Source organism: Triticum aestivum, unplaced genomic scaffold (genome assembly GCF_018294505.1).
Source record: "Triticum aestivum cultivar Chinese Spring unplaced genomic scaffold, IWGSC CS RefSeq v2.1 scaffold166399, whole genome shotgun sequence".
Lineage (NCBI taxonomy): Eukaryota > Viridiplantae > Streptophyta > Magnoliopsida > Poales > Poaceae > Triticum > Triticum aestivum.
The window spans coordinates 1-10939 of NW_025225843.1; the positions used below are offsets into that span (position 1 = coordinate 1).

The 10939-nt window shown below is 43.8% G+C and overlaps 2 protein-coding genes and 1 pseudogene across 4 annotated transcripts; 1 reads left to right on the plus strand and 2 right to left on the minus strand.

Annotated features, from left to right (window-relative positions):
* Positions 1 to 150: 150 nt before the first annotated feature.
* Positions 151 to 2450, minus strand: LOC123172387 (F-box protein At5g07610). The gene is made up of 2 exons (XM_044589375.1): positions 1219 to 2450; positions 151 to 404 (listed from the first exon to the last, which is right to left on the minus strand). The coding sequence occupies exons 1-2, from the start codon at positions 2399 to 2401 to the stop codon at positions 391 to 393; spliced, it is 1197 nt and encodes a 398-aa protein (XP_044445310.1). The 5' UTR covers positions 2402 to 2450; the 3' UTR covers positions 151 to 390.
* A 1122-nt stretch (positions 2451 to 3572) lies between these two features.
* On the plus strand, positions 3573 to 10704 carry LOC123172388 (rust resistance kinase Lr10-like). 3 transcript variants are annotated; one of them, XM_044589379.1, is made up of 4 exons: positions 3573 to 3766; positions 8367 to 9042; positions 9178 to 9338; positions 9438 to 10704. In XM_044589379.1, exons 2-4 carry the CDS (start codon positions 8609 to 8611, stop codon positions 10562 to 10564), a joined length of 1722 nt encoding a protein of 573 aa, XP_044445314.1. In that variant the 5' UTR covers positions 3573 to 3766; positions 8367 to 8608; the 3' UTR covers positions 10565 to 10704. The 3 variants fall into 3 exon arrangements, with proteins under 3 accessions (XP_044445314.1, XP_044445313.1, XP_044445312.1); XM_044589378.1 differs by lacking the exon at positions 3573 to 3766 and adding an exon at positions 7517 to 8213; XM_044589377.1 differs by lacking the exon at positions 3573 to 3766 and having other exon boundaries at positions 7517 to 9042.
* LOC123172389 (rust resistance kinase Lr10-like) lies at positions 3923 to 6770 on the minus strand (annotated as a pseudogene).
* Positions 10705 to 10939: the final 235 nt, after the last annotated feature.

Consider the following 10939-nt stretch of genomic DNA (forward strand, 5'->3'; position numbering starts at 1 on the left):
ACTGAAATACTCCCTCCGTCCGAAAATACTTGTCATCGAAATAGATGTATCTAGATTTATTTTAGTTTTAGATACATCCATTTTCATCCCTTTTGATGACAAGTATTTCCGGACCGAGGGAGTATTTACTTACATATACTTGCAGCATCAGGTGCGTTACGCTCATCCATATACAAACGTGGAAATGAAGGCAGGAAACAAATGGGCAGCAGTTTGATCCCACATCTTACAAATATACTTTTGTCCTCACAACATTACAAGCTGTACTTTATTTATTTATGTATATATATACTCCCGTGTCGCCGTATGGCTGTTTCTGGAAAATGCCGTATTCCATGTCTCCATATATGTATCTGTATCCCTGTGTCCGTGTGCATATATCTATGCTTCTTAGATGGCCATGTCTAGAAAGAAGAATAACAAGTCAGACAATTAGCAACAGTTCTAATGAAGAGACAGATGGAGCGGAAAAGGCAACAATGAGACAGTTAGAAACATGTGCTGACAAATATAACTCACTTCTGTAATTTATTTTTATACAGATGTGTTATAACTTGCTCTTGGTACTAGCAATAGATTAAAAAATCCACACTTGTTGTCAAGTGGAAGAAATATTCAGAATGGAGAATTTAGCTGGCAAAAAGGCCAATAAACAATATGGCCTATAACTTTTGTCCTCTAAACTCATCCCTCATCATGTCAAGCAAACAAGATTATGCCAAAATAATACTCTTGGCATGAAAATTGATGCTGGGTATTCTGTTCTAAATAAAAAGATCCCTACATAAGAAAATTCATATCGTTTCTTTGTGCTACAAATGTAATAAATGAACAAATGACAAAAACACAGTTATTTCAGAGTGTATGGATTCAACGAAGTTGTTTTTATAGAGTTAAGATTAATGCCAAGATGAAAACATATAATAATGGATAAAGAATAGAATTCACTTTGCGGTTTTAAAGTGCCAACTGAGTTGCTAATTTGGCATTTGATTTGGGTATTAAGATAAGTTGTACTAAAACAATATGACCATAAATTCATCCATCTAGCATAGGGGCACTTACTAAGTTTTATCACCGGAAATTGCTTACTAAGCTCAAGTTATAACTGAACATTTGAAGTACCACAATCATTGTGTGCGAGCAATCATGTACTGTACATAACACAACTAAATTGGATTACTTCCAAATAAAAGAAAATTAAGAATGAGCAATCACCTGGCGGATAGAAACTGGTGAAAGGGTGACAGGAATTCATCAAACGGCTTTCATCAAGTTTCGTAGATTTCATTGAGTTAAGATCTAGCATGTAGGCACTGTCATCAACATAGAGAATGATCACATTGCTATCTTCCTCATAGCCGAGGATTTTCTGATGCCACTTCTTACTAACCCGAGGAGGGATCCCAAGAATGTCATGCATATCAACTGTCTTATGCTGCAACCACGTGGCAAGACCATGCCAATTCTTTTGCCTCAGCCATATTTCTAGGATCGGGAATTTAAACCTGAGCCAGCTAACTGTGCCTTGCTCTATTTTGATGATCCTATGGCTGCCGGAATAATTCATATCAGAAGGTCCCTTGATCACAGCTAGGCTCTGCGTATCCAAATCAAACTCAAGCATGGCAGCACAAACATTATCCCATGAAAGCATCCAGTAGAGCACATTTCCAACCAGGGTCGCAGGAACATCAACAAGAGCAACTTTAAATGGAGCTTCTATTTCCTTAAGGCCGCCCCATGTGCCACTTTCTGATGAGTAAACAGATGTGATAAATCGATTGCGTGTAGGGTACCTGGAAAGGAATGCCACCTGGAATGGGCTCTCATGGCAAAAGCCGTGCACGTGGTCCTCCTTGCCGCTGGCAGCACAGAGCACAGCCCCGTGGTGGTAGTTGCACTCCCTGAACTCGTCCGGAACAACAGGCAGGTTGCGCTCCTCGCCGGTGAGGGGGGCGAACACGACAAGACGCGGCAGCAGCCTGTGTATGGCCAGCACCCGACCGTGGCGGCAGCCGGTCGCGTCGCAGTCGCGGGAGGTCATCCAGCGTGAGATGGACAATCGCTCAGCTGGGATACGGTCGGGAGCGGCCAATACGGGGGTGATGATGAATTTCCGGCGCCGCTCGAAAACGCCGAGGACGGGCGGCTTCCGGTGGTGCGCATGGAAACGGCGGTGGAACATCGGGTTGGTGACGATGCCTCGCCAGCGCCTGGAGACAGCGGACGCGCGCGGGCGAGATGATGGCTGCCGTGGGAGACGGAGGAGTATCGCCTCGAGCACATCGTCCGGCAGAGAGTCAAGCGGCGCCGACGAGCTGCTGCGGCGGCGGCGGCGATGCGCAGCCTCAGTCGCGTGGATTCGGGAACGGCGGCGGCGGGCCATCACGGCGTCCATTTCGCCGCCGCCAAAAGCTGGAGAGTATGCGGAGTGAGGATGTAGTGGAGTGACTGGGGCTAGGGTTTCCCTTTTTTATTCGTTCGTCGCATTGGGCCGTGATAAATTGGGCAGCCATGGGCCCGTCCCGTGCTTTTGATGGGCTGGGGCGTTCCAACTTTACTGGGCTATCATTTTTGCAAATTGAGACATGAGCCCGATGGCAGCAACTAGCACTACTCCTTCGGGAGCCTCACAAAGATCACTCGCCTTCGCCACGTGTCGCACTATGGATACTTCTTTTGGATTTTATTTTTTATTCTTTTGCATGCGTTTTCGGCTTTTTAAATATTTTCTCCTGGTTTTTTTTCGACATTTTAGTTTTTCACCGGTCTTCCTTAGCTTTTGGACAAAAAAAAATGTGAATTCTTTTTTTTTTGCAAACGAACGTGTTTTTTTTCTTCCGAGAGAGGCCCTTTTTTTTAAACTTTCGTGAGAGGCATAGCCGTGCCTCTCTGAAATGGAAAAACGCGTTTTTTTTTCTTACGCGAGAGGCACGATTTGCTTCCGCGACAGACACGGTTGTGCTTCGCGAGAGGCACGACCGTGCCTCTTTCGAAAAGAATTTGGATGTGATATTGTTTCTCAATGAGGGTGGATTTGTCAGGGCTTGTGATAATATATGGCCTTATGACTTTCTGAAACTACATAAAAGATAAAATAATATTTTCTAAAATATATTTGTTACATTTTTTAAGAAATGCACAAATATAGAAAGGTGAAGTTATTAGAACGCACCTGTGGCTTTTTTTTAATACTGTACCAGTGGCATTTTTTTTGGATTTTGACAACCAGCAAAAGTCCAGTATGAGAGCATGGCAAATTGAATGTTTTTCATGACACTTTATGTTGTTGCGAGGATGGCGATTTCCTAGTGTTTGATTGCCGTGCCATCCCAGCACACGTCAAATTTTTAATATTTCCCTCCATTTTTAGATACATACTACAGTAGTGGCTTGGTTTTTTTTTTGAGAAAATGGAAAAAGTACCAGTGGATTTATTTTTTAGCGATTGAAGAGTACCAGCCAACATGATGAGCTCTCCGCCGTTCCACAGCCCAGACCGCGGACCGGCCCAACAATCAATTCTCATTGCCCATTTCTACAGAGGAGCCCGACCCAACCAACTCAGGCGCCTTATCCCCGACGGCAACGGGCAGGTGCCCGTATCTACCCTAGTCGGCGGCCGGCCGCCGGCGAGTGCTTACTCCGGCGACGCTGTCAAGCCGTGCCTGCCCGCCGGAGGCCGTCCCGCCCGCGCAGCTCAGATTCTCCGAGCTCCTCGTCTTCCTCGCGTCGCGTGTCACAGCCGAAGCAATCTGCCATGGTGAGTAATCCCCATTACCCTCCTTTTGATTTCAGAACAGAAATGCTGCGTTTCTACTTTCTAGTTGCTGGGGCAGTGGCATGATTAGCTGAGGCCATCCGCGCATCACGCTACTAAAATATCTTACAGGGCCATCTTGTGATTCTGATAGGGAAATGGCTACAGTTTCTGACGGAAAGGGATAAAATCACAGCAATGACAGGATGCTAGTATAATTTTACAAGTTCTCATTATTCAAAGGTTGACAAATCCAGTGGCCAGTGCCATATGTGCCTAATTAATAGCATTACAACATGATAAGGTACGGATCAGGTGACCCATGTAGCATTACAATATAATAAGGTGAAGATCAGGTGACCCATGTAGTTCAGTTCAGTATGTAATCAAATGTAATAATAATACACAAAACACAGTGCATATTCATGTGTTTGTCGTGTTTTGTGGCATAGGGCGATTATCTGACGACACAAAGGGCTTGGGGGGAACCTGCAGGCTCTGCAACCTCCCCGTTAGCATGTTTACCACTTTCGTCATTGAAGGCCGATTCTTTGGGTTCCATTGGATGCACCACAATGCCACAATAGTTAGCTGTCGCATCTTCTCCTTGTCTTCTGCTGTCATTTCCAAACGAAGCTCCCATTCCTGACCAGAAATCACTTTCTCGTAGATCCACTCCGGGAGGTATACCTCGTCCTGGTTCTCAACACCAGGATCTGAATTCCTCCTTCCACTCACCCTTTCCAATACCAGCATGCCGAAACTGTATACATCCGACTTGTAAGACACCCCTCCAAAGTTCCGAGAGTATATCTCTGGTGCGATGTATCCCATGGTGCCTCTTGCTACAGTCAAGGTGACGATGCTCTGGTCCCTTGCACACAGCTTGGCAAGGCCAAAGTCTGAGATCTTTGGGTTGAAGTTGTAGTCCAGCAAGATGTTATGTGGTTTGATGTCAAAGTGGAGAATGCGCTGGTTGCACCCTTGATGCAGGTATTCTATTCCTCGGGCAATGCCTAGAGCAATATCTAGCATTTTGTTGGGTGCAAGGAGCTGTCGAGAAATATCGAAAATATGTGAGAATATGTATTTCTCCAGTGACTCGTTAGGCATGAATTCGTAAATAAGAGCCCGCCTCATTCCTTCGGAGCAAAAGCCCAAGAGGCGGACAATATTTGCATGGTGGATTAGTCCAATGGTTGCGACTTCATTGATGAATTCCTCCCCCTCTCCTGTAGAATTCTCTAGCATCTTGACTGCCACAGGAACTCCATTTTGTAGCTCGCCTTTGTATACACTTCCAAATCCACCCTGGCCGAGTTTATCCTTGAACCGTCTTGCTATTTTCTTCACTTCAAGGAAAGTGTACCTTGTAGGTTTCGATGTGCCATATGCCTTGAGAAACATTTCGACCTTCTTATTTATCTCTTCATTATACCTTGACTTTAAGGAGAGATAGAGCGTTGCGGCTACCACCAATGAAAGAGCTACAAATGCAGCTACAGATGATGCTGCTGATTAAAAACAAATGAAATTAGTGAGCTGCATTCAGATAAGAAGTCATGGGTTCCTGACGCTTATTGCAATGAGAAACCACAATAAGAATTTCATTTAGAATGGGAAACAAATAAGAGTTGCATCATTACCTGCAATTGGGATGACATGCGTGCCTGCGTGTAGGAAGAATATCATTAGTTTTGCCATGACTTAATGTAGACAGTGTATGTTTGGAGCAACTAATTCCCGATTCCTGTTAACATACGAAGGACCTATATATGTGTTGGCCTCCAGTTGGCTTCATGTATATTGGACCTCAGACATAGGGCGTTATATTGATTAGTGCATTCCCTTGTTATGTGATAGCTCTGCAATAGTTTTTTCATCTTCAGTACTAAAAGACTAAAGCAATCTGAAAATGGTCAAGTAAGGTTTATCTCTTACTGTTTTTTGTGAGAATTTTACAAACTAGTCAACTGTCATAAGATTCCCCATATAATTTGGGACTTGCATCTCTTATAGAATATTTTTTGTGTGCGAACTTTCATGGATGTGAACCTAGAGATTGTATGTGCTTGAACAAGTTAACAATTTCTATGATTTGCATTACAATTTTGTTTGTAAAATAATTGAACTATAGGCGAAAATCCTGTTGGAAGATTTAAAACAGTTAACCCGGAATATAAGAGATTGAATTGTTGTTCCAAAATAAATTGACACGCCAAGGGAAAGAAAGAATACCACGGGGCTGACAGAATGCTTGACGGCTTCGTGAACTGAATCCACAGTGCCGACCTTCATTTTCACATTGTTGGCAGAGATCGGTAAGGTTACTGAGGTGCCAAGTGAATGTTGTTTCACCAAAATTGATGACTGTACTCGCTTATTTATTGAAAGCAAACTTGTCTCCTAGGATTGGGCCATCTATACCATAGCTGTAGGGTACTGGAATGCCTCTAAAAACGGCCTCACAGTCCCGTGGTAGATCATATATGTATGCATAAGCTGACGCCGCCAAATACCAGAATTGGGTTGCGTTGTTACCAAGACAAGCAGCTGGGCCAGCTACACTGCGTGGATCTGCAGGTATGAATTCGCTTGAACAACGTACCAGGGTCGTTGGTGATGGAGGTAGTTCGTACACATCAGTTGCTAAATTTGTTGAGATGAGCTTCTGAAGTGGGCACTGTGTCGCTGGTTCCACAAGCGGGGTGACGTTGATGACGCGGTGTCTGTAATAGATCGCTGTTACTTTGCAGGAGCCAAGAACCGGGTGATCCAGGATTGTGTCATCCCCGGAGCACGATAACTGCATACCTGGTGCGCCACATGATGGTGGGTGAGTTGAAAGCCGGAATGGGAACCATATCTCAGGCCCATGTTTGCTGCTGCACCTGTGAGATGAACATCGTTTCGAGAAATCTTCATCATCTGATGCTCCGCCCACATAGGTTTGATGGGTGAGAAGAGATAGCAGTAGCGGCGTGACAAGAAATTTAAGCAAGTCCATGGGATGTATTGGGTATGAAGGTGGAAGAAGAGAAAGCCAGGAGTATAGAAAATCGCTGTTTGCTTTACTTCTGGTGAGGATTGGTTTAGCGGTTGTCTTGAAATTTATGTGCCTGACCCGGAATTCCAGCTGCCACCAAAACCTCTGCCATATGTGTTCTATGGCTCAGAAAGTTCCATGGTTCTATTGCTGTTTAGACCATTCATGCCGTTTCACCACACATATATGCATAATTATCATCTAAAAATCAAACTCGTGAAGTTGATATGGTAAAGCATAAAAAATATGTGCATCCATGTAGCTTGTATAACTATCATTTCGGCCTGGACCACCAATTGTTTCTTGTTAGTCTCCATGTAGTACTTCCCTTCCTAACGATTACATGTTGGCCTTGAAAAAGAAAGGGTTGACTGGATATTCGAGTCAAGCAACAAAAAACAAGAGGAGAGAAGAGGACAGGGCACTGGGAGTGGCGAATACTAAGTCTTGTTGTTATTGGAGCCACAAAAAAACAGCCGGACATGGAAGGTTGTCAAGGACGTGCCTGAATGCACAACCAATATTTCCATGGGCCTTGTTCTGTGTCTTGGAAAATTCCGTGGTCTCTGGAAATAAATGTTGAGAGTATTCTTTTGATTTCACCAGCTGCACATCCCCATTTTTCTTCAATCCTAAATAACTAGTCTTTGACAGAATTGTACACATCTAACTAGATAAAAATTGCAATAAACGCATGAGCTTGACATGGTAAAGCACCATTTGCAGAGGTATGAATTGCGATAAGACTTGATGACTTGTTGTGATAACAGCAAAATTGTAGTCCAGTCACAAGATCATAAAATAATTGACCTGGCGTTATGGAAATGCTTTCAGTTAGTCTTGTAAAGAAAAAGCTTCCACAAGATCATAAATAATTGACCTGGCGTCGGATGCGGTTTAAATGATGTGCATTATAAGTTGTATAATCTGCAGGCAATGGAAACCAGGGGAAATATCAATGCATCTGCCCACATAATCTGCATGTGGTTTGAAGATATTCCGGGGAATTAGTTTCATATTAGAGGGGTTTAGGGAAGTATTTCAACTAGAAGTAGATAAGCACGAGGAATTCGATCAGACTTAGTTTTTCCTCCCTGCAAAACATGCCTTGCTAACTAGTAAACTCAAATTATCTCAAATGAATGATATTTTCTTATTTTCCATTTTTTGGTCCCTGTTATTTGTCATTTTCTCAAGGCACCGAATTCCATGTTCCATGACTTGGACATGATTGGACCAGTACAGGATGCTATGGTAACACAATTGGACTCTTCTGTTAACCAAGAGGTCGCCAGTCAAGAACATCACCATCACTTAGAAGAGCCAGTAGGTGGTATGTACACAACTTTAGTTGGCAGCCTAGTAGCCAAGTCTCCTAGTCAGCAACATCACAGTCATGTAGAGGTACTAGTTGGCATGTAATTACCATCCTTTGGAGCTCTATTTTTTTACTTTGGCAGCCACTCACTTATTCAGCCATTCATCTGTGCATCTGTGTGTCTTCCATGGCGATGCCCACTGCTCTCAAGGCCTTAACTTTCTTGTTTGTGCTTGCAGTTCTTGCACCAGATCAGTCAGAAGGGCAGCATCATCAGCCTTATTGTCCTTCTTTCTCTTGCGGCCCTTTTAGAAACATATCGTCTCCATTTCGTCAGGCAAGTGATCCACCTGGGTGCGGCTATAAATCTTATGAGCTAGTTTGCGGTGATACAAAGGCTACAATTCGCATCAACAACGTGACATACTATGTGTCTGCCATCAACTACAGTGATTCTTACTTCTGGGTAGTTGATGCCGACATGGATTTATACAGCAGCTACCCTCTACCTCGGTGGAATCAGCCTCCCTCTTCCTTCTGGGAAGTTGATCACAACATGGAAGTCGAATTGGACCCCCTTTCACGTAGACAGTCTTGCTTTATTAAATGCTATCGGGAAGTAAAGGACCATGGTATGTACATGCGTGTTGCTTGCCTTAGCACCAATGATACTTATGTTTACGTGTTAACTGGTTATGATTCTTGTTCTATGGAGTATCTCCAGCCTTCTTGTGGGTATTTGGCCATGACTCCTTCAGCTTGTGACACTCCATTTTGTGAGTACTACGAGCTACTAGAAAATGCAAGTTATGTAGATGTTGTGAAATCCATGAGGAACGGATTTGCCGTCAAATTCCCTTTCTGGTATGACAGGACGAGCAGAAGTATCAAAGAGTGCATAATACGTCAGTTTCGGTGAGTTCAGAATTTTGATATATCTGTATGGAGTGGTTCTATTTGTTGCCTGTATAAGTGGTTTTGATATATCTTATCCCAAAACCATTGAGCCCCCCTGTTCATTCCTTTATGTCTCATTGGATGGTATTGCAGCGACTTGCTGCAAGAGTGTAGTGAAGACGTCAGTAGTTGTGTTCAGCAAATTCTTTTGGTCGATGGAGATTTCTGGTACTGCTCACTTCTTGCAACTGGATTTAGTGATGATGCCTCATCAAACATACCATTTGTCTTCTTCTCTGTCAAGTGGATTGCTGGTAATTCTGAATGTTCTGCTCTTAATTGTAGTTTCTTCATCATCACATCCATGCATGTGTGGACCCACCCATGAAACCTATAGAAACTTGTCTATGCAGTGCTATGCAGGTTTGTGTTGGCACCACTGGCTGTGTTGATCTTCCTCGCCCACAAGTATTGGAAAACGAGGATCACAGTCGATGCTGTCGAGAAGTTCCTCCGAATGCAACAGATGCTAGGTCCAATGAGGTATGCCTACACTGACATCACAGCAATCACAAGCCATTTCAGAGATAAGCTCGGTCAGGGAGGCTACGGGTCTGTGTTCAAGGGTGTGATATTGCCAGGCAATGTTCATGTTGCTGTCAAGATGCTAGAAGGCAATCCTAACTGCAATGGAGAAGATTTCATCAATGAAGTCTCCACCATCGGTAGGATCCATCACGTAAATGTGGTGCGTCTCATGGGATTCTGCTCAGATGAAATGAGGAGAGCACTGGTTTACGAGTACATGCCTCAAGGTTCTCTGGACAAGTACATCTTCTCAGCCGAGAAGAGTTTCTCCTGGGACAAGCTCTCCGACATAGCTTTGGGCATTGCCAAGGGGATCGACTACCTTCATCAGGGTTGTGACATGCAGATTCTGCACTTTGACATCAAGCCACACAACATCCTTCTTGACAACAATTTTGTCCCTAAAGTTGCTGATTTTGGTCTCGCCAAACTATACCCAAGGGACAACAATTTTGTGCCATCGAGAGCCCTACGGGGAACTATTGGGTACATAGCTCCTGAGATGATATCACGGAGCTTTGGTGTCATATCGAGCAAGTCTGATGTTTACAGCTTTGGGATGCTGTTGTTGGAGATGGCTGCAGGAAGAAGGAACGCCGATCCGAATGCAGCGAACTCGAGCCAAGCATACTACCCATCATGGGTGTATGATAGACTAACTGAACAAGAAGTGTGTGAGATATCTCCCGTTGCTGGCATGCATGAGTTGGAGAGGAAGCTGTGCATCGTTGGACTATGGTGCATCCAGATGAAGTCTAATGACAGGCCGACGATGAGCGAGGTCATAGAGATGCTGGAAGGTGGCTTCGAAGGCCTGCAGATACCTTCCAGGCCATTCTTCTGCGACGACGAGCACACCACTGTTCCGGATTCTTACCCTTTGTTATCCGAGCTGACCGAGATCTCGGAGGAGGATGAGATCTCAGATTCTTATGTTTCCCGGGTCCTATGAACTTCTATGTGGAAACATGTAATAAAATCTAGCAGTTAAAGAGGATATATAACTCCAATTGCTTAATTGGTAGTAGAATCTAGAATGTAATCATCTTTCTGGAAGACACATATTATCCGAATATATGAATAACAACTTGTGAAAGCTGAAGTGTTATTTGCGCTTGGTGTTAAAACATTGTCGGCATGAATACGTGTATTGTGGTGATTTAGGCAGAGGCAAACCAAAACATGATGTAAGAAATGCAGAGAAATCTATTTTCGACAGCTGTTGGTCACGATACTTTTCTGCTGCCCCATCCTCTCCTGTATAAACCCTTGTGTAGCCAAAACTTCTGTAAATGCCGAGAAATGTATAATGGTGTTTTGTAGGTCA

What these genes read in the sequence shown, in the direction of transcription:
- LOC123172387 (XM_044589375.1), bottom strand. Translation starts at nt 2,401, where the DNA reads ATGGACGCCGTGATGGCCCGCCGCCGCCGTTCCCGAATCCACGCGACT.
- LOC123172388 (XM_044589377.1), top strand. Translation starts at nt 8,315, where the DNA reads ATGGCGATGCCCACTGCTCTCAAGGCCTTAACTTTCTTGTTTGTGCTT. An exon ending in TGCATAATACGTCAGTTTCG is followed by an intron (nt 9,043 to 9,177) that starts GTGAGTTCAGAA and finishes ATGGTATTGCAG; the next exon opens with CGACTTGCTGCAAGAGTGTA. An exon ending in CTCTGTCAAGTGGATTGCTG is followed by an intron (nt 9,339 to 9,437) that starts GTAATTCTGAAT and finishes TTGTCTATGCAG; the next exon opens with TGCTATGCAGGTTTGTGTTG.